Source organism: Schistocerca nitens, chromosome 1 (assembly GCF_023898315.1).
Source record: "Schistocerca nitens isolate TAMUIC-IGC-003100 chromosome 1, iqSchNite1.1, whole genome shotgun sequence".
Lineage (NCBI taxonomy): Eukaryota > Metazoa > Arthropoda > Insecta > Orthoptera > Acrididae > Schistocerca > Schistocerca nitens.
This window is the reverse complement of record NC_064614.1, coordinates 994,054,011-994,078,104: the sequence shown is the minus strand read 5'-3', so window position 1 is coordinate 994,078,104 and position 24,094 is coordinate 994,054,011. Positions and strand designations below refer to the sequence as shown.

General features: G+C 40.5%; 1 protein-coding gene across 1 annotated transcript in view; it reads left to right on the top strand.

Annotated features, from left to right (window-relative positions):
• LOC126195311 (dolichyl-diphosphooligosaccharide--protein glycosyltransferase subunit STT3B) overlaps positions 1–24,094 on the top strand; it is a 103,052-nt gene that overhangs the window by 54,788 nt on the left and 24,170 nt on the right. The window contains exon 9 of the mRNA XM_049933874.1: positions 15,003–15,190. Coding sequence (XP_049789831.1) covers positions 15,003–15,190 — 188 coding nt within the window. The remainder of the gene's footprint in view (positions 1–15,002; positions 15,191–24,094) is intronic.

Below are 24,094 nucleotides of genomic sequence, written 5' to 3'. Positions count from 1 at the left end.
CGTCTACGGCTATCAGACCCCTGTCAGCGTCCCTGCGCTCTCACTGAATGGAGCAGTTTGTACTGACTCCGACGTCATTGCCACCCACTTACCAGAGCATTTTGCTCTGAGTTGCGCTTCTGCGAACTACCCCCAGGCCTTCCACTCCATCAAAGAGCGGATGGAACGTCGGAGCCTTTCTTTTCACACCTGCACTTCTGAATCCTACAATGCACCATTCAGTGCGTGGGAATTTCACAGTGCCCTTGCCGCTTGCCCTGATACCGCTCCCGGGCCAGATCACATACACTGTCAGATGCTGAAACACCTTTCAGTGGACTGCAACGCCTCCTCGACCTTTACAACCGCATTTGGGTCGAGGGTGAGTTTCCGTCGCAATGGCGGGAAAGTATTGTTATCCCCATTCTGAAACCTGGGAAGAACCCTTTGGAGGTGGACAGCTACCGCCCCATTAGCCTCACCAACGTTCTTTGCAAGCCTCTCGAACGGATGGTGAGCCGGCGCTTGAATTGGGTACTGGAGTCTCGGGGCCTTCTGACTCCGTCTCAGGGTGGGTTCTGTAAAGGCCGCTCTGCCGCCGACAATCTGGTGAGCCTGGAGTCGGCCATCCGTACTGCCTTTGCCCGCCGTCAGCACCTGGTCGCTGTCTTTTTCGACATGCGGAAGGCATACGATACGACATGGCGTCATCACATCCTTTCTACATTTCATGGATAGGGTCTTCGGGGCCCTCTGCCAATCTTTATCCGCAATTTCCTGTCGTATCGTACCTTCCGCGTGCAAGTCGCAGCCTCATATAGTTCCTCCCACGTCCAGGAGAACGGCGCGCCACAGGGTCCTGTTTTAAGTGTCTGCCTGTTTTTAATAGCCATTAACGGGCTCGCTGCGGCCGTGGGAAGTTCTGTCTCTGCTTCCCTGTATGCTGATGACTTCTGCCTTTACTACAGCTCTATTGGCATTGCAGCTGCTGAACGTCAGCTACAGAGCGCAATCCACAAGGCGCAGTCCTGGGCTGTAGCTCATGGGTTCCAGTTTTCGGCAGCCAAGACCTGCGTTATGCATTTCTGCCGGCGACGTACTGTCCACCCGGAGCCACAGCTTTCTCTTAACGGCGAACTTCTTTCAGTGGTGGAATCACACAGGTTTTTGGGGGTGGTTTTCGATGCCCGGTTGACTTGGCTGCCTCATATCCGGCAGCTCAAACAGGCGTGTTGGCGGCATCTCAATGCTCTGCGAAATTTGAGCCACACCCGCTGGGGCGCCGACCGATCTACCCTGTTCCGGCTCTACCAGGCTTTAATCCAGTCTCGTCTGGATTATGGGAGCCTGGCTTATGGCTCAGCTTCCCCATCTGCATTGCGGGTGCTGGACCCAATCCTCCATAGCGGGATACGCCTTGCCACTGGTGCTTTCCGCACCAGCCCTGTGGGCAGCATACTAGTGGAGGCAGGTGTCCCTCCACTGCGGTTACGACACCAACAATTACTGGCTGCTTATGCTGCCCATGTTTTTAGCTTGCCCGGGCATCCAAATTACCGTGTCCTGTTCCCGCAGTCAGTCGTCCATCTGCCAGACCGTCGGCCCCGGTCGGGTTGTCCGATCGCCGTACGCGTCAAGGAGCTTCTCTCCGGGCTTGGGTTTTTCCCTGTTCCACCTCCTTTCTGGGCACCTCTGCGTACACCCCCGTGGTGTGTTCCTTGCCCTTGCCTTCAGCTCGACTTGACACAGGGCTCGAAGGACTCAGTCCCTCCAGAGGCCTTCCGCCGCCGCTTTTATTCCATCCTGGCCATGTATCAGGGCTCTGGAATTGTTTACACTGACGGTTCGATGGTTGCTGGTCGTGTCGGGTATGCGCTAACTCTAGGGGACCATTCCGAACAACGTTCCTTGCCGGATGGCTGCAGCATTTACACTGCTGAGCTGGTTGCCATCTTTTGTGCCCTAGAGTATATCCGCTCCTGCTCAGGTGAGTCCTTCGTTTTCTGTATTGATTCCCTGAGCGGTTTACGAGCTCTCGACCAGTGTTTCCCTCGTTCTCGTCTGCTGATGGCTATCCACGAGTCCCTGCATACTCTTGCGCGTTGCGGCCGCTATGTGGTCTTCGTGTGGACCCCAGACCATGTTGGGATACCTGGCAATGAGAATGTTGACCGCCTGGTGAAAGAGGGCACTAGTAAATCATCTCTGGAGATTGGCCTCCCGGAGACTGATTTGCGGGCAGTCTTACGCCGCGAAGTTCTTTCGGTTTGGGACGCTGAATGGCGCAATCTCCCCACGCTCAACAAACTCCGTCCAATCAAGGCGACGACGACTGTGTGGCGGTCGTTCATGCAGGTCTCCCGCAAGGAGTCTGTTGTCCTCTGCCGGCTGCGCATTGGGCACACTCGGCTGACCCACGGCCACTTATTGCGCCGTGAGGACCCACCTCTGTGTCGCTGCGGCTCCGTTTTATCTGTGGTCCATATTTTATTGGAGTGTCCGCATTTAGCTGTGCTCAGGCAGTCGTTCGCACTGCCTGACACGCTCCCTGCCCTTTTAACAGATGACTCTGCTGCGGCTGACTTAGTTTTACGTTTTATTCGGGCAGGGGGTTTTTATCATTTAATCTAAGTGTTTCTGTTTTATCTTATAGTTTTGTGTTGATTCTGGCCTTTGGCCTCCGGTTTTAAACTGATTTTTTTAAATGTGTTTCAAGTGGTTGGCTTTTCCTTTTTTATTTCTATGGTCGGCCAACCACCATCACACTCTGTGTTGATTTTAGTTCGTTTTGTCTAGTCTTTGTCTCAGTTTCTCTTGTTCTATGTCATCTGTGCTCTCTTCTGTTAATCGTTTTTATTCTCTGTGGTTGTTTTTAGTACTTGGAAAAAGGGACCGATGACCGTAGCAGTCTGGTCCCTTTAATCCCACAAACCAACCACAGGGGGCAAAAGGCTATTTACAATTTGTACAGAAACCAGATGGCAGTTGTAAGAGTCGAGGGACATGAAAGGGAAGCAGTGGTTGGGAAGGGAGTGAGACATGGTTGTAACCTATCCCCGATGTTATTCGATCTGTATATTGAGCAAGCAGTAAAGGAAACAAAAGAAAAATTCGGAGTAGGTATTAAAATCCATGGAGAAGAAATAAAAACTTTGAGGTTCGCCGATGACATTGTAATTTTGTCAGAGACAGCAAAGGACCTGGAAGAGCAGCTGGATGGAATGGACAGTGTCTTGAATGGAAGATATAAGATGAACATCAACAAAAGCAAAACGAGGATAATGGAATGTAGTCGAATTAAATCGGGTGATGCTGCGGGAATTAGTTTAGGAAATGAGATGCTTAAAGTAGTAAATGAGTTTTGCTATTTGGGGAGCCAAATAACTGATGATGGTAGAAGTAGAGAGGATATAAAATGTAGACTGGCTATGGCAAGGGAAGTGTTTCTGAAGAAGAGAAATTTGTTGACATCGAGTATAGATTTAAGTGTCAGGAAGTCGTTTCTGAAAGTATTTGTATGGAGTGTAGCCATGTATGGAAGTGAAACGTGTACGATAAATAGTTTAGACAAGAAGAGAATAGAAGCTTTTGAAATGTGGTGCTACAGAAGAATGCTGAAGATTAGATGGGTAGATCACATAACAAATGAGGAAGTACTGAACAGAATTTGGGAGAAGAGAAATTTGTGGCACAACTTGACTAGAAGAACGGATCGGTTCGTAGGGCATATTCTGAGGCATCAAGGGATCACCAATTTAGTATTGGAGGGCAGTGTGGAGGGTAAAAATCGTAGAGGGAGACCAAGAGATGAATACACTAAACAGATTCAGAAGGCTGTAGGCTGCAGTAGGTACTGGGAGATGAAGAACCTCGCACAGGATAGAGTAGCATGAAGAGCTGCATCAAACCAGTCCCTGGACTGAAGACCACCACAACAACAACAACAACAACAACATCACTGAATGGGTTATAAGTGACACAAATGACACGGTTGGTGGTGGAGTTATGGGAATGTATTTTAGGCCATTGCAGAGAGGGGAAACATGAGAAAAGAAATGCTGATGTGATCCACCATCAGCATTACCAGCGCAACTTACAATGTTTAGCTTCACCATGCAGTTATGATAGAATTACTGGTAGGTTGCGGCAGCAATGGGAAAACAGGACAGTTGATACGAAGTGTTCCAGACCTACCAATATGCGATGTATCTCTTATAATTCAGTCTCATCTTTTTGCATGTGTTTCTGATGTACAGTATTCAGTAACAGTATCATTCATCAATCTTAAATTCGAGCACTAAGTCTCAAAGAGTATACTCGATTAGAATCAAGGAAACATCAGCCATTTCCGACTAGTGAGCTCTTATTGGCCAACAACTGGTTATACCACTCAACAGCCACCACACCACACTAACACATACAATGAGCTTGCCTGCTGGATGTGTGAAGAGGGGGAGTGGCCCTTCAGTGACAAAGTGCGTATAGGGGTGGTAGTGTTTTGTGACGTTCAGAAAATATACTTTTCATGCAGCTCGTGCTATGGCAGAGACGTTATATGGATTTTTGCGATAGAACATTTTAAAGACTTGTGTTCAAATCTGACAAGACACAGTTGCAACAACTGCATACGCTATTGACGTATATACTTCGCACCAGCCACTATAGGTCATAAAGATTGGCAGCAGTGATAAAAGGCATGAAGCAAAACTGTAACATACGAGCTTTCTTTTAATTTTAGGTTTTACACAGTGTACATAAATTCTCTGAGCTGACTTCAGATAAGCTTGTGACGTCAGTGGGGGAAGTAAACTCATTTTTTTCACGTGTCTGTTCCTCTCCTTGAGAGAAGGAAAACACACACTGCACATGTTAGATTCCAATGCCTTTCTCTGTACTTCAGTTTTCAGTTTAATTCACCATTTTCATCAATTATTTCTTTTTTCTAAGTGAGCACAATGGAAAGCTCTCTCAAAATTGTGTGTTTTGACGTATGATTTGTCACTGTAGAATGTCAGAAAATAGCTCAATTACCTTGTACCCAGTTATCATTTTTAATTTTTGACTAGCTTTTACATACTGTACACATCTGTGATTTTTTTAAGGACTGATAAAATTCATTATCACAAAATATTGTACAAACATTTTTGTACATTTAATTTCCTTCACTTATACAGATTTTATACAATGTATTGGAGAAAATTATATTTTTAATAGTACATGCCAATCATATGTTTTTGCTGATATTTCGGGGGTTTTAATGTTATCCTCAATTCTTCATTTTCCTCAATTTTATGTTTTATATGGGCAGACCACACAAAAACATAAAATACGGGTTTCTCTGCATTGTCACATTCTTGTGTCAGTGTATCAATCTCTGACATCATAACACATTCCGAAGAAACAGGCAAATGTTTTGCCAACTAAGATTATTTATTTAATTTCAGCTGTGCTGTTAAAACCCATCCTGAACACAACTTTGTAATTTGTAACATTCAGAAGAGAAAATAAGAAAAATGTGACACCAAAGATTATTAATTTCATTTTTGTCAACAAAACTGATGTACAAGGGGTGATCAATAAGTAATGCAAAACATTATTTTTCTGAAAGCAGTTTGCTTTTATTCAGGATACCTTTACACAGTGTTATTCCCCATTCCTTTGGCTACAAAACCCTACTTTTCGATGTAATCTCCATTTGATGCGATGGCCTTACGCCACCATACTGTGAGGGCCTGCATGTCCACATGGTACCACTCTTCTTGTCAGTGTCATAGCCACTCTTCTTGTCAGTGTCATAGCCAACGTCTTGCTGCATCAGTAACCTCATCAACATCCATGTTCTGCTTCCCGTGAGGTGCATCCTTCATTCGGACAAACATATGGAAGTCAGAAGACACGAGATCCGGCGTGTAGGGTGGATGAGGAAATGCAGTTCTGTGAAGTTTTGGTAGCTGCTCATGGGTGCTCTGTCTTGCTTTGTTATGTAAAAGTGGAAGTTCACAATATTATGAAAAGGATAGTTGTTATTCACCATATAGCGGAAATGTTGAGTCACAGGTAGCCATTAGAAAAGACTGTCAGAGAGTGAGCTTTCCACCAACAAGACCTTCACCGAAAATAGAAACCACCCCCCCCCCCCCCCCCCCACACACACACACACATACACACACATGTGCAAATGCAACTCACACACACATGGCTACAGTCTCTGGCAGCTGGAGCCAGACTGTGGGCAGCAGTGCATGATGGGAGAGGCAGCTGTGTGGGGGGTAAGGAGGAGGTTGGGGCAGGGAGGGGGAGGGATAGCAGGAGGGTGTGGGGGATGATAAAGAGCTGCTAGTGGGAGCTTGCATTTGCATTTTTGTGGCTGCGTACATGCTGAAGCTGTTTCTTCAATTTTCTGAGGGTAGCACAGCTGTGTGCATCTGGACAGCACAAGTGAGATCAGACAGATTTGCACAACTTGTTGTGATGATGACAGATGCATCCAACAACTCAACGTGCTTTTGTTCACTGCCAGGTCTCGGTAGACATTCTGCAAGCACCTGTTAATATCTGCATGATGCTCTGGTTTTCTGCCAAAAGAAATTCAATGGCAGCTCTCTGGTTGGGATGTAAGTCCATTAGAGATGCCACTTTGGGGGCTACATATAGTGCCACCACCTATCGGAACTTCATGAAACTATAGGGTCTGAAGTGGGAATATTCCACTATGTCTCACAACCAATTCCACATTTTTTTCAACTGAAATTGGCTGAGAAAAAAGAAAGTTGCTTTACTTCTTGAATGCCCTTTGTATTGCAACTTGAGTTAGGCTTCAGCCAAAGCTGGGGATCAGATTGGCACCACAACCAGGTATTTTAGCTTTTAACAGTATTACATATAAGTATTGTTACTCACCACATAGAGTAGGTGCTGAGTCGCAGACAGGCACTATAAAAAAATTGTTAATCATTTAAGCTTTTGGACAAAAAAGTCCTCCTTCAGAAATAGAAAACACATATACACACAAGCAGAACTCACACATTGTCTCTGGGCTTTGTGGCCTGACTCAGTCTGCATCTGAAGGGAGCAGCAATTTGCAGTGGGTGGTGGGGGTAAGGAGGAAGCATGGGTTTGGGAAGATGAGGGATAGCAGGTTAGGTGCGGAGGAATATGATGTGCTGCTTGTGAGAGCATGCAGGTTGTGGTGAAAACGGGAGAGCACTGCTAGGTGCAGAGTTGGGAGGCTGTACTGAAGGGAGTGGTCGAGAGGTAGAGATGGGGAAAAGACTATTGGTGCGTTGGTAGAATAGAAGGCATGTGTATTGCTGGAATGGGAGCAAGGAAGGGGATTTATAGGTGAAGGACAGGTACTAGCATAAGAAGAGGGCAGAGGAGGCTGCACACTGTGCTGGAGGGTAGGAGGGGAGGAGTGAGAGGTAGAGAAGCACAAAAACTGCAGGTGCATTGGCAGAATAGAAGGTTTATGTAGTGCTGTAGTGGAAGAAGGGAAGGGAATGGGTAGGTGGAGGAAGGGACTAGGGAAGGTTGAGGCTTGGCGTGTTAAAAGAACAAAGAATATGTTGTAGGCAGAGTTCCCACCTAAACAACTCAGAAAGCTAGTGGGAAGGAAGGATCTAGATGGTGAAGATTGTGAAGCAGTCAATCAAGTGAAGCTCATCATACTGGGCAACATGTTCAGCAACTGGGTGGTCCAGCTGTCTGTTAGCCACAGTTTGGTGGTGGCCATTCATGCAGACAGCCAGCTTGTTGATTGTCATGCTCATGTAGAAAGTAGTACAGAGATTGCTCCTTAGTTTTTAGATCACATGGCTGTTTTCTCAGGTAGCCCTGCCTTTGATGGGATAAGAGATGCACGAGATGGGACTGGAGTAGATGGTAGTGGGAGGATGTAGGTGGTAGTGGGTAGGATGTAGGAGAGAGGTCTTGCATTGTGTCTATTGCAGGGATATGAACCATGAGGCAAGAGATTGGAAGGAGGGTGGAGAGGGGATAGACAAGGATGTTGGGTAGATTCGGTGGGTGGTGGAATCGTAGAGTCAGTGGGCGGCAGAGTGCCACTGTGGGGAGGGTAGTGGGTAAGGTAATTCAAACTTCAGGACGTAATGAGAATAGTCATAACCATGGTGGAGAGGGGGATTCAGTTGCTGCAGTCCTGGATAGTACTGAGTCACAAAAGGAGTGCTCTTTTGTGGTCATACAGTGGACTTGTGGGAGGTGGCAGATGATTGAAAAACAAGGCACCGGACATCTGTTTCCGAATAAGGTTGGGAGAGTAATATCAGTCTGTGAAGACCTGATTGAGACCCTTGGTGTATTTGGAGGGGGACTGCTTGTCTCTGCAGATGCAATGACCACAGGTGGCTGGGCTGTGTGGAAGAGACTTCTTGGTGTAGAATGGGTGGGAGCTGTCGAAGTGGAGGTATTGGTGATGGTTGGTAGGTTTGATGTGGATGGAGGTAATGGTGTAGTCATTCTTCAGGTGGAGGTCAACATTGGAGATCCTTTGGGGTAAGGTGCACTAGGTGAAGCTAATGGGAGAGAAGGTGTTGAGGCTCTGGAGGATTGTGGATTGCATGTCCTCACACTTGATATAGATCACAATGTCATCAACAAATTTGAACCACCAGAGGAGTTTGGGATCACGTGTGGTTAGTTAAGATTCCTCTAGATGGCCTGTTGATAGGTTGGCACAGGATGGTACCTCGTGGGTCCCATTGCTATATCTCGGATTTGTATATAGGTAATAAAATGTCATGTGACTAGGGCCTCCCGTCGGGTAGACCGTTCAGTGCCTTCAAAGGAGAAGTAATAATGGATACAGTATGTCATGATGACCGAGGAGGAGGTGGTAGTTGAGGGAATTTGTGAATGGTGGTGAATCAAGGTTCGAGGTTAGGAAATTCTGGAAAGTTAACGGGATAATCTGGATACAGTGAAGTGTGGGGGTTTCATGGTTGGATGTAGGAGTAAACTGAATCAGACGGGGTTCAATATTGATTGTGGATTGCGTCTGACTGGTAGGGTTGGTGGCAAAAAAGTGTTTCCACTGTATGTATCAGGAGAAGGAGGGAACGTCTTGAAAAAGTCCAGCATGATTGAAATTGGGAATGGGACAAAAAGGAATGCCTTTGGAAAGGACTGATACTTCTGTGGGACTAAGGCTTTTGGAGGTGCTTAGAGTCTGTTTAGGTTCTGGATTGTGTTATGGCATGAGGGGAGTGAGGCTAGCTTTCACTTTCATTAAGGTCCCAACCTAACTGCAACCTTGTAATTTGTGTCATATTCAGGAGAAAAAAAAGTCAAATATTTGTGGCAACAGTGAAGAAGGGAATGGTTTCTAATTGAATGATAGAAATTCATTGCCTTTTTTTCTCAAGTCTCATTGGTTACGAGAAAGTATCATTCCACTGGGCACTCAAAATTGATGCATTGCCAACCTGTGAGCCATAGAGAATCACTGCTGTGGCTGCTACTGGCCTGATATAGACTTTCGCCTTGGAGCTTTGTTGAATTACTCACATTAGTGCAGGAGGGCACTGTTCGTATGTTGAACTGGGGAGCATTCAAATACAAACCATGCTTTCTGTGCACCTATAGGCTGTTCGTTTGTTACTGAAAGCACATCAGCTGTCAATTGAATGGTGTGCAAATACAGTACAGCTTTAGGCAAACAAAGAAGTCCTTATGTGAGCTAAATGGCAACAGTAGGTAACAACAAAATCCAAATCATAGTCCAAGAGAAAACTACATAGCACAGGGTGGTTGTCAGTAGGTAGCTTGGAGAACTGTAGATATTGGCTGGTTGCAACATGTAAGGCCATGGCAGCCCTTAAATCTGCTGTGGGTGTTTTGCTACATGACCTAGTGCTGGGAGATGTATCCTACCGCACTGTGCCTAACGATCTCACTGGATATATGAGTAATTATGTCAGTTGATCTATCCAATAAGGAAAATTATAAATAACCATAATAATGATGACAATGTTGGTGGTAGTAGTAGTAGTAGTAGTAGTAGTAGTATCTATTGTTCTTTTTTGGGAAAATAACAACACATCCTCCTGGAATACAGTTCTGCTACTGATCTGTGTTCCACTTTGATTCAGCTTTACATAATGGATGTCTGGTAATACACTACAAGATTCCCTCAGCTGTGTGTGTTGTTACTTCCTTTGAGAGTAAAATTGATAATATCATTTTCTTATGTATCAACAAGTCAAGATCATTTAAAGATAGACTTTGTGATGCATTTGTGTCGTGTTTTAATAATTAAATAATTAAAAATACAGTGTGAGATTGGTCATGTTCTGACCATGAATACTAGGTTTTAAATCACAATGGCCAGTATTTTATTTTGTTTATTTACTTGCCACTGATGATGTATAATTCCCAGGTAGAATTAATTTGTTAGCTGTTACTCTGACTTACGGATTCAATCATGATCAACTTTCAAAATGTTGGAGAGGAAACCCCATTGACATCTGCAACTGTATGTGGGTAAATTGAGCAGTGTCTTAGGAGTTAGAGAAAGCATTCTCAGCAGTGCAAGATCCAAACATGTATTTTCATTACCTAAAGATTGCTTTCAGAAGACACTCAGTCCAGAAACTTTCAATGAAATTATACAAGAGTAATTTTGCAGTAAAGAAGTATTGTGTTCTTTTTTTTCCCTCCATTGTAAAGTCAAATTGCCAAACCTTACAACTTCCTTTATGTATAAACCTATGGCATACTATGCTAATAATAATAATAATCCCGTGGAGGCCCGGGAAAAGAATAGGCCTCCGGTATATTCTGCCAGTCATAAAAGGCAACGCAAAGAACAAACCACTAATGGGGCTAACCCCCCTTTTAGTGTGATGAGTTGGTTCAGGACAGAACTAAAGAAGCCTCGGACAAGCGCCGTCATGGTCGGGGACGACGCTTGAACCCTATGCCCGCCCACAACGGTAACAACACTGCTAGCCAACTGGAAACTGATTTAAATCCAAATAGAGGTGTTTTGTAGGATATGCTTCCTGCAACCACCCTAGAAGGAAAACAAAGACAGAGGATGAGATGGTCAGATGAAGTTAATCGACACCTCATGTTCTGTTATTACCAAGCAACAAACCTAGGAACCAACACAACTGGATACAGATCACAAGTATACACAACATTTATTACCAGATACCCAGAATTAAAATTTTTAACAGAACAACGACTTGCTGATCAGATCCGTGTAATAATCAAAAATAACAGGATACCCCAGTCAGAATTAGAAAACATCGAACAACAAGTACAACAAATACTGGAACAAAATAATGTGCAATCAGAAGAAGAAGAAAATACAGTAATGGACTCAAACATCCCAGAGCAAACAAACAAAGAACAACACGCATCAATTAAACAATCAGAGGAAAACGAAATCTTAAGACAGCCACCAGAACAAGTACAAATAGAACACGAAGTGACACACATGTTAGATATAGAAGAAAAATTTCAGTTGACATATATAGAATACAAAGACACAAATACAGACATTAGACCATTCTTGCATAGACCGCCAAATAACCCACAAGTCGAAACAACAATAAAAACTATCAACACAATCATACACAACAAAATAAATGAAAACACAAATATGGAAGAGTTACAACTACTGGTTTATATAGGAGCACTCACTACACTAAATATACACACAAGGCAGAGATCAGAACCAACCAACACACAGAAGAAACCCACAAAACCAGCATGGCAACACAGGCTACAGATCAGAATAGAAAAACTGAGAAAAGACATCGGACAGCTAACACAATTTATAAGAAATGAAATGTCAGAAAAAAAAAAAACGAAAAAGGTTAGGTAAAATCTCACAACAAGAAGCGATAGAGCGATTAGATGAAAAGAAGCAGAAATTACAAGCTTTGGCCAAACGACTTAGAAGATACAAAAAAGTGAAAATAGAAGGAAACAAAACCAAACATTCAACACAAACCAAAAGAAATTTTACCAGACAATAGATAACACACACATTAAAATAGACAATCCACCAAACATAACAGAAATGGAACACTTCTGGAGCAACATATGGTCAAACCCGGTACAACATAACAGGCATGCACGGTGGATACAAGCAGAAACAGGCACATACAAGTTGATACCACAAATGCCTGAAGTAAAAATTTTGCAACATGAAGTCACCCAAGCAATTAATTCTACTCACAATTGGAAAGCCCCTGGAAAAGATAAAATAGCAAATTTCTGGCTAAAGAAGTTCACCTCAACACATTCACATCTAACTAAATTATTTAACAGTTACATTGCAGACCCATACATATTCCCTGATACACTTACACATGGAATAACTTATCAGAAACCTAAAGATCAAGCAGACACAGCAAACCCAGCTAAACATCGCCCCATAACATGCCTACCAACAATATACAAAATATTAACTTCAGTCATTACACAGAAATTACTGACACATACAACACAGAACAAAATTATAAATGAAGAACAAAAAGACTGTTTGCAAAGGTGCACGAGGATGTAAAGAGCAACTGATAATAGATGCAGAGGTGACATATCAAGCTAAAACTAAACAAAGGTCGCTACACTATGCATACATTGATTACCAAAAAGCTTTTGATAGTGTACCCCACTCATGTTTACTACAAATATTGGAAATATACAAAGTAGATCCTAGATTGATACAGTTCCTAAACATAGTAATGAAAAATTGGAAAACCACACTTAATATCCAAATAAATTCAAATATCATCACATCACAGCCAATACAGATTAAGCGTGGAATATACCTTTCTGGTTCTGCCTTGCTCTGAACCCACTATCCAACATGCTAAATAATACAAATTATGGATACAATATTACTGGAACATACCCACACAAAATCACACATTTGCTATACATGGATGATCTAAAACTACTGGCAGCAACAAATCAACAACTCAACCAATTACTAAAGATAACAGACGTATTCAGCAATGATATAAATATGGCTTTTGGAACAGACAAATGTAAGAAAAATAGCATAGTCAAGGGAAAACACACTAAACAAGAAGATTACATATTGGCTAACCATAGCGACTGCATAAAAGCAATGGAAAAAACAGATGCCTATAAATATCTAGGATACAGACAAAAAATAGGAATAGATAATACAAATATTAAAGAAGAACTAAAAGAAAAATATAGACAGAGACTAACAAAAATACTGAAAACAGAATTGACAGTAAGAAACAAGACAAAAGCTATAAATACTTATGCTATACCAATATTGACCTACTCATTTGGAGTAGTGAAATGGAGTAATACAGACCTAGAAGCACTCAATACACTTACACGATCACAATGCCACAAATATAGAATACATCACATACATTCAGCAACAGAAAGATTCACATTAAGCAGAAAGGAAGGAGGAAGGGGATTTATCGACATAAAATACCTACATTATGGACAGGTAGACAATTTAAGAAAATTCTTTCCAGAACGCGCAGAAACCAGCAAAATACACAAAGCAATCACTCATATAAATACATCAGCTACACCACTGCAATTTCATAACCACCTCTACAACCATTTAGATCACATAACATCAACAGATACGAAGAAAGTAAATTGGAAAAAGAAAACACTACATGGCAAGCACCCGTATCATCTAACACAGCCACACATCGATCAAGACGCATCCAACACATGGCTAAGAGAAGGCAATATATACAGTGAGACGGAAGGATTCATGATTGCAATACAGGATCAAACAATAAACACCAGATATTACAGCAAGCATATTATTAAAGATCCCAATACCACAACAGATAAATGCAGACTTTGCAAACAACAAATAGAAACAGTAGATCACATAACAAGCGGATGTACAATACTAGCAAATACAGAATATCCCAGAAGACATGACAATGTAGCAAAAATATACATCAACAGCTTGCCTTACAACATAAACTTATAAAACAACACGTTCCCACATACAAGTATGCACCACAAAATGTACTGGAGAATGATGAATACAAATTATACTGGAACAGAACCATTATAACAGATAAAACAACACCACATAACAAACCTGACATCATACTCACCAATAAAAAGAAGAAATTAACACAACTAATCGAAATATCCATACCCAATACAACAAATATACAAAAGAAAACAGGAGAAAAAATTGAAAAATACATCCAACTGGCTGAGGAAGTCAAGGACATGTGGCATCAGGATAAAGTTGACATTATACCAATTATACTATCAACTACAGGAGTCATACCACACAATATCCACCAGTACATCAATGCAATACAGCTACATCCAAACTTATATATACAACTACAGAAATCTGTAATTATTGATACATGTTCAATTACCCGAAAGTTCCTAAATGCAATATAACACATACCGTACAGTTGATCAAGGTCCGCGTCACTTTCCATTTTTAACCAGACTTAACGTCTGAGAAAGTAAAGAAATAATAATAATAATAATAATAATAATAATAATAATAATAATAATAATGGTGGCAATGGACCACTTTAATGATGTGCACATCATTGATGATGATGATGGATGATGATGATGATAACACACCGCAGGAGATAAAATCTCAGACCCCACTGGGAATCGAACTCGGTCTCCTACATGGCAGTCAGCCAAGTTGATCACTCAGTTATGGAGGCAGAGATAATAATAAAATAATAATAAAAATAATAACAACACTGTCCCTCAGGTTTGGGTGTCAAACTCCTTTTAAGTGTACACTGTATTCAGATCTGTATCAATTTTCTGATTGGGCACAGGATGCCAAACCCCAGTAAAAAGGAATGGAACGCTATATGTGCCATTCATTGTTAGCTGTATTATTGTGTGAAATACTTGGAAACAAATAGCAGTTATTTGTTTATTAAACATCTCTTGAAATTTGGAATTTCTTGTGTATGCTTGTATGTCAGAATTAGTAGAGTAGCAGTATGATAGTTACCTATATCTAAAGTGAATTGTATTTGAAGGCAGGAAAATTAAGGAAGATGAAGCATGAACAGCAAAGAGAATCTGATGGCCTCGGAGTCAACATACGCAGTATTATTATTGTTGCAATTCTGATGTTGCTAATGATGTTTGCAGTACATTGCACATGGGTAACTAGCAATGCCTATTCTAGTCCCAGTATTGTATTGGCGTCTTATGGTCATGACGGGTGAGTTCAGATTTAGATTTAGTCTGCACACTCATTTTGGTTCATGTTTGTGTTTCATCTTTTTAATGTAACTAGAACTTCTAGCTGGACTGTACATATTTTTATTTATTGTTTTTTACTTAACAAAATTATGAAGTAATGTGTTTAATACTGAAAGGCAGGAAAATTTTTGTGAAAAATTGATATTATGGAGTAGTTTATCAAAAGTTTTATGTAGCAGCTGCATGCAATAGCCAGTTTGCTAAATAGGCAAAATTAACTCAAGGAATACAGAGTGGCTAACATTTATATGAGGTACCATCTATCATGCACTTTACAATGGCTTGTGCGGAGAGTTTATGCAGATATAGTAAAATATCCTTCAATAGCCATTTTATGGATTTTTTTGAAAATATTTTTGTGTTGCTTGTGGTACTAAAGAATAAATTTGAAACATCTTATAAGATTTGTCTGTAACAAAAGTATCAAACTTTGATCCAGAAAGCAAGTCCTACATCTAATTGATTTACAGTATTATTTATAAGGTGCCAAACAGTCCTGGGTAGAACTGAGGGGCTGTCATTGTTCGGAGGTACATGTATGTAAACCAGGTACACAGTGAAATCTGCACGCCACAGTAACGTAGCACATGACCTGAGGAGCCAAAAAGAAGACTGTGCAGCCCATCCCCACTTAATCAGTGGATTAGACCATTTAGTTTTGTGTCCTGGCAATGGTACTGCAGCAAGTGAACGTCAGTGTTTCCTGTATACAAACAAATATTTGTGGAACTTTAGTTTTTGAGGGGATAATTAAATCTTGGACCATCTCTTGTACAAATAATGGAAGGTTTAAAGGTAAGATTTGTAGAAGGGATGACAGGCACATAAACAAAATTGAAAATGTTGCTAAACTTTCAGATAATATTTTTCCTCAGTGTTCACTAACTGATAAAGATATACACACGTACATACATATGCATGGCTACATTGTACCAGATGACTCAATTGTCTCAGAACTGCAGCCTGATTTGGGTGAGAGGTTGCATTGGATGTGAGAGGAAGGGAAGAGTGGAAGGAATGGAGGATGATAGCTGGGGAAAGAAGCAATAGGGAAATGTGTTTGGAACATGGGGCTCATAATACCACATGGCACAGGGTAGAGAAGTCTAGTGTGGTACTCAAAGTGAAGGATTGGACTGCATGTGGGATAATCAGAGGCAGAGGAAGACTGTGGAGAGAACACCGTGGGTGGAGATTAATAGAGTTTGGTGGTAGCCATATGTTCAAGAGTGGAAGTAGGTATGAGATGGGCTAGCAGAGATTGAGACCAGAAAGATTTTGGAATAGAAGGATGTGTTGGAAGGACAGTTCTCATCTACATGTTTCATTCCTCCACTCCATGTGCCACATGTAATTTCCCTCGTTGGCACCATTGTGAGCTTGCTGGTGCCACATTCTTGTCCTGTTCACAGAAAGAGAGAGAGAGAGAGAGAGAGTCTTGTTTTTGTGGCAGTTGACTGATCAGTGCCTTAACGATGCAATGAAAGGTTTCTTTTACCCCTTCTTTGATTATAGTATTATTCCCCTGACGAGCTGGATCATAATTCAAATTTCCTTCCACCTGTAGAAAAATTGTGGAAATATCCTTGCGGGATATTGTCTGCGGGTCTCAGGTGTCTCTTGTTATTATAACTGAATATTTATTTTCAGTTTATATCTGAAACCTATGATCATTTTCATGGGGTACCTAGACTTGCATATGGTACACAGGGCCATTTTTTGTAAATTCCAGTGGTGGATTGCTTGACAAAAACAGTTGTAGCAAAAATGTAGCTACTGTCATTGTAACCACATACTCAGATTTATGTAACATTTATCAAATTTATGTAACATCGATAAAATCTTTTCTGGAAGCTTTTTAAACTTTTCCATGTGATTTATGTTTGCGTATCTTCTAATTTGGACCATAAATTGTATTGCTAGTGCTGTTGCTGCAAATCTTTGATCACTGTAGTCCGCAGCTCATGGTCCTGCGGTAGCATTCTCGCTTCTTGCGTACGGGATCCCAGGTTCGATTCCCGGTGGGGTCAGGGATTTTCTCTACCTCGTTATGACTGGGTGTTGTGTGTTCTTCACCATCATTTCATCATCATTGACTTGCAAGTCGCCGAAGTGATGTCAACTGAAAAGGACTTGCAATACGGCGGCCGAACTTCCCCGCATGGGGCCTCCCGGCCAACAATGCCATACGATCATTTCATTTGATCACTGTAAAGCGAACACAACGGTCATATTTTGTACTGTGTCCCACATTGCAGTTACTGTAATGACTAGAGGCTCTAAGAGGAAGCATAAAATAATGCTTGTGTATGCAAATAGGTTCTTCGTATACATCTTGTGGCCACATTTAAATTATTATTGCTTAACTCAAAAAAAGTATAAAATAAATTGATCTTATATACTTTCTGTACTGTCCATATATGGTATGTAATTCATGAAGTTTCTTGCGGGATCATATATTCAGTAAGTTTACCAAATTCTGCAGAACCATGACTATTTCTGGGACCAATATTTTACATGGTAACTATTAAGCTATAGAGTTGGAGACTGATACAGTAGAAATCTGTTTTAACAAATTTGTATGGGACCAAATATTTTTTTCCTTAAAAGTGGTTTTTCTTTACTGGGCGTTTTACCAGAGTAAGTGGAAGGAGTGACTCAGAATGTGATGTAGATGCTATTTAATTACAAATTACACTTTTCACAGAACATCTCCACTCTTCTCTCTCTCTCTCTCTCTCTCTCTCTCTCTCTCTCTCTCTCACTCACTCACTCACTCACTCACTCCTCTTCTTTTTTCTTTTAAGAACAAGTCAAGAAGAGTTCTTTAGTTTGCCCTTACAGCACATTGTAGTGAAATAAGTTGGTTCTCCAGTTGGTTGATTGTAGTTTGAATTGATTCATCTATGTTTAAAGAGGAAAAGAAATTCTTCATCATAATCAGTTTACACATTGGGGTTCAGTTCGAAGGTGGACTCATCACTGAAGACAATTGTACTCCAGTTGATGAGGGTCTGCCCCCGATGACCAGTGAAGACTTGTCTGGAGACAACCCGGATGGTGGTGGTATACCAACATGACTGTCACCCACAGTAGGACCCAACAACCAGGAGTGATAGTCTGGGGTGCCATTTCTTTTCATAGCAGAACCACTTTGGTTGTCATTCATGGCACCCTTACACCACAGCCATACATCAGGGATATTTTACAACCTTTTTTGTTGCCCTTCATGGCCAGCCATCCTGAGTTCACATTTCAGCAAGATGTCTGTCCACACATGGCAAGAGCTGCTACTGCTTGTTTTCATGCTTGCTAAACCCATCCTTGTCCAGAAAGGTCACAGGATCTCTCTTCAATTGAGAATTTTTGGAGCATTATGGGTAGGGCCATCCAACAAGTTTGGGATTTTAATGATAGTTGGATAGAATTTGGACAGTATCTCTCAGAAGGACTTCCTGTGACTCTTTATCAGTCAGTACTGAGCCAAATAACTGCTTGCATGCCAGAGGTGGACCAAAAAGTTATTGACTTACTCAGTTTGCGAAGCTCTTCAGAGAGATTTTGTGAGCTTTCTCTTGAGTATGTTTCTGCTTATGAGAATGCTGCTGCTTCTCATATCTTGAAATCACTTTAAAATAATATTTTCCACATCTTCAGATGTACAGACTGTGTAGATAATGAATCTTCTTCCTTTTGGGTCCAGAGGAATTGTTAGGTCTAGCATTTAACAATGATTCCTTATTTTTGAGTATGTTGACAATGTAGACTGTAGTAAATCCTATTCCTACTCCGTATTAGAAAGTTTTGTTATGATTAGATATCGTGGGTAATTGTCAGCTTTTGCTGAATTGTAAGCTTTCTATTCATCTAACTACAATTCTCCATGCCCTTCAACAACTCCTACCAGTTTCATATCATTCTTTTCCATCCCGATTCCAAGGTTTTCTAGATTTTGTGCTTGTAACAGAGTCCTTGACATTTCAAGTACCAATTTTTTTTTTTTTTTTTTTTTTTTTTTTTTTTTTTTTTTTTTTTTTTTTTTTTTTTTCCATATTACACCTCCTTTGAAGTCGTACAAGCAGATATATTGATCAACCAGGTGTATATGCCAACTTCACAATATGATGACCAGCTTGTAGAGGAAACATATTGCATAACAGAGAAAATAATGGATGATAATCAAGGATGCTGCAAAATAATAATGGATGATTGGAATAACCATTGTGGGAGAAGAGGAGGAAACCATAGTAGGCAGTCATGCTCTTGGAAGGAGGAATGACATAGGTGAGTGACTTATGACTTATTGACTTCTACTGGAAAAGACAACTGATAGTGGCAAATACATGGTTAAAAAATTATGGGAGGGTGATCTTGGCAATCACCAGCGGATAAGTATAGAAATCAAACTGATTTTTATACTGATGGAAGAAAGGTACAGAAACTGAGTAAAGAAGATGTGATGTGCACATTACCAGGTGCAGATATTAATACTGGCCATAATTTGCTTATGGCAGGTACAGAAATGCAAATGAAAAAACTGAAGAAGGCTGCCTTAGTGAAGAAGTGGTGATTAGAGAAGATTAGATCCGGGAAAGAAAGAACTACGGAAATGCTATCAATTGAACTTGCTAATACATTACAAGACAAAGGACCATCTGATAGTGTCAACAAGTATTGGAATACATTGAAAGAAGAAATCATAAAAGGGGGCAGAAATGTATAGGATATGTAAATAGGAAAATGACAGAAGAGCCATGATTTACACGGAAAACGATTTTTAAGATGAAGGAGATAAGAAAATTCAAAAACAAGAATGAAGAAGAAGCAAGAAATTGTACCAAATGCTATATAATGAACTGTGTAGAGAAACAGAGCAGGCTAGAGAAAAACGGACTAATGACTACAAATATGGGATGAAAACAAACCAGGAAATGCTACTATCGAAATTATCAGTAAAGATGAACGAGCTATATGCCACAGAACACAACCGACAATTCTGGAATTTAAACCCTTGAACACTATGAATGCTGATGGGAAAGGACCAACGATAATAATAGAAGAATTAAAGAGTGCAATAGCTGCAATGAGAAATAGGAGAGCAGTAGGTAGAGATATGATACCAGCAGCAATACTTAAATGTTTGAACCAAGAATAATTAAGAAATAGCGAAGTTATATAACAAAATATGGTAATATTGAATGCCAGGTGAATTTCTGACAAAGGTAATGATTCCAGTACGAAAGAAACAAGGAACCAAGAAATACAGTGTGCTGAGGACGATTAGCCTCATTTCACATGCAGCTAAAGTTACGTTAAGAATCATTAATAAAAAATTGGAGAAGGTTATTGAAGAACAATTTAGTTTTAGACAGAATTCAGGTACAAGAGATGTATTGGGACTCTTGTGAATTCTGGGAGAAGTTTATTGAAAAGGCCTGGAAAAGGCATTTGATGATGTGGCTTGGTATCAGCTTGCAACTATATTGAGAGAAAGGAGTGTGAACTGGAAAATCAAATGACTCGTTAACTCATTACAACTGGATAGAAGGAGGGAAGGAAGTAAGACAGGGCTGCTGTCTGTCTCCTAACCTTTTCCATCTACACTTAGAAAATATGGTTGACCATAGCTCATTAGATAACAAGGAGGTAAAAATTGAAGGAAGAATAATATGATGATTCAGATTTGCAAGTGAAGTGATTCCTCTAGTAACAGATGAAAAGGAATTGCAGGATATCATTGCAGTTAAAGGAAAGATGTATGGACTGAAGATCCACACAAAGAAAACAGAAGTAAGGGCACTTGAGGAAACAAAAGAGTAAAAATAATGCTGACTGGAGAAGTATTAGAAAATGTTCAAAGCTTTAAATATCTTGGAAGCAGGCTAGAAATCAACTGGAAAATCAGCACTGAAATTAAAAATAGAACATCAGTGGTGAAAAAGGCATCATATGAGAAAAGGAAAATTTTCTGCAGCAGTGTGGACAGAGATTTGATAAAAAAAGACTTATAAAATGTTTTGTATGGGGTGTCCTTATAAGGAAAGGCTTTAAAAACAGTCTTAGAGTGGTATGTGGAAGGGAAGGGGAGGTGAAGGAGGAAGAGATTTCAGATCCTGGCTGTGATGGACGGTAGACTATTCAGCAGCATTAAAAAGGAAGGAATGGATCTCAGGAAATAGAGATACAGAGGATGTGTGAACATAGTGAAAAACTGAAGATGATGAAGCTTTCTGTGCTTGCTGGTCATCACTCTACAAAATTAAAACTGATAACTTTGAGATTTCAGTAAATAGTACTTGTCACACTTAATAGACTCTGCGACTGAAGTCAGATTGTGGAACCTATGTCGCATAGAAGCAGGGCAGAAATTCAATTTCCATTTTGTTCAGGGCAGCTTCCAGTTTCGCTACAAAGGAGGTTGCGTTATTGACTAAAAAACTACAATCTAGGTACGTGTCAACTGCAAGAATCAATTACCATTTTCTGCATTACATGACACAAAAGTATGACCTATGCGAGATTGAAAGAAATCAGAAACAGACATGGACATGTTCCAAATTATGTAAAAACAGGATTTGAATTTGCAAACTGTTTCATGTATATTCTCCTTTTCTTAAAATGAGATTCATTAAAAGTGGTGAGAACAGCATTGTTCTTACGAAGTTTCACCAGGACTGATAGAAATATTCATTAAAAGTGGGTTCATTAATTTGGGGTTTTACTGTACTTCTGTAGAAACCAAAAACTTATTTCTACTTCGAGACGCTATCCAGTGCAAATCCTTGAAAGACGACTTATTGTAACTTCACAGAGCATGTGCCATGGGTGAAATGATGTGCCACATCCACACCTTTTTTCCTAACAGGGGATATGATCAAAAGTATCAGGACACCTATTAGGGGACATTAATGTGGAATGTGTCCACCCAGCTCCTTTGTGATGACATGAAATCTGCTAGAGAAATTTTCAGTGAGGTGTCTGAATGTCTGTGGAGGAATGGCAGGGCATTCTTTCTCGAGAGTTGAAACTAAAGGAGGAGGTAGTGATGTTGGGCTCTGGAGCGAAGTTAACGTTCTAACTCATCCCAAAGATGTACCATTGAATTCATTTGAGGCTCTGAGCAAACCAGACCATTTCAGAAATATTCTCCAAAAACCGTTGCCTCATAGTTGGTACTTTGTGACAAGTTATATTATCATGCTGATACAAATAAACATCATCTGTAGATTTTTCCACTACTGTACACAGTGTACATTGCTGTAAAATGTGTTCATATTCTTCCACATTTAACATTTTTTCATCTGTACTTCACTGTTGGTATTACACATGTTAGAAGGTAATGTTCTCCAGGTATTTACCAAACCATTCCTGATTCATCACTCCAAATCACTCATTTCCAATCACCCACTGTTCTGTGGCATCGCTCTTTATACCACTTCAAGTGTTGCTCACTATTGATAACAACAATATGTGACTTATGAGGAGCTGCTTGACCATTATTCTCCATTCTTCTTAACTCCCTAGACACAGTAATTGTGGTAGCTGGACTGCTAGTAGACAACCACCCTCCACAATGCTCAACAGTCCCAGTCCATAAGCACCTGTTGTCTGTTTCCACTCCACAGTCACATCGCTATCAGCCAAATTTGGCAGCTTTAGAAGTGATAAAATGTACCTGATGGATTTGCTACTCAGATGATACCTAATGAGTAGTCTACATTCGAAATCAATGAGCTCTCCTGATTGACTGATTCTACTATTACTGCTTCTTTACAGATAGTGTATAAACTTCAATTACTTGACAATACATGCATAAAAGATGAAATACGTAACTTATTATGTATAAATAAAGCCTATTTGGGTAGCAACGAAGGCTGCCATTTCTGCAATTATTATGCATCAGTTGGTTACTGCCGAAAATGGTGGCATGTCCGATTAGCAAAGAACAAAAATTAAATAAAAAAACTCGGTTCTTAGAATGAAGACAGGTTAGAAGCATATCATCTTCATGAGTGAGTAATCTGCTTGGTAGTCACATTGTTATGCTCTTCCTCCACTATAAAATCCTAAAAGGATGAAATGTGGGAAATGGCACTTGGTCATATTTTATTGAGTGATTTAGGACAAAATCGAATACAGCATCTCCAACGTTTGCCTTGTGACATACCTGTAGATGTGACGTAGGACAGTTAGAGACAAGGGACTGACTCTTTGTGAAGCCCATAAGATCTGTATTATGTAGAAGCCATGCTCCCCAAACCTCTTGTACATAGAGCTTAACCAACAAAGTCATTTCTTGTTGTACAAAATTCTTTATGCAGACCAATAAGTTTCCTAATATTTGAAGAAAGAAATTTTATGGTTGGATGCTTTGCTCTGGTACAGTGACTCTTATACTTAGCGAAACAATTGATGTGTTCTTTTACTAAATCAATTCTTCCCTGTGGGATTTGTTGGCTGACTTTTTCTTCCCTCTCTGATCTGTGTGAAACACAAGTTTTAAGTTGCTACTTTTTTCGATACAACATTGCTAATCTTCTTGTTAGACTCATCCAAAGTTAAGCGAAAAAATTTGCTCCAAACTCATTCACCACTTTTTTTTCTATCTTTACCTTGTCTTCTTTTTGTAATTACCTTTGGGTCTTACAGTGTGGCTAATATGTAAAAGAATTTTGTAAGTCATGGTTGCCCAATTTCCAATAATCATCAGAAATCTTTTGCCACTTTATTAGAGATACTTTTAAAGTTACTTGGATTTACATTTATGAGGGTAATTTTTCAGTGTCTTACCTGCATGAAACTATTCTTTCCCAAAGCTCTGTTTACAGATGCACTTGTTCACTTCCACAAGTGTTCTCTTCTG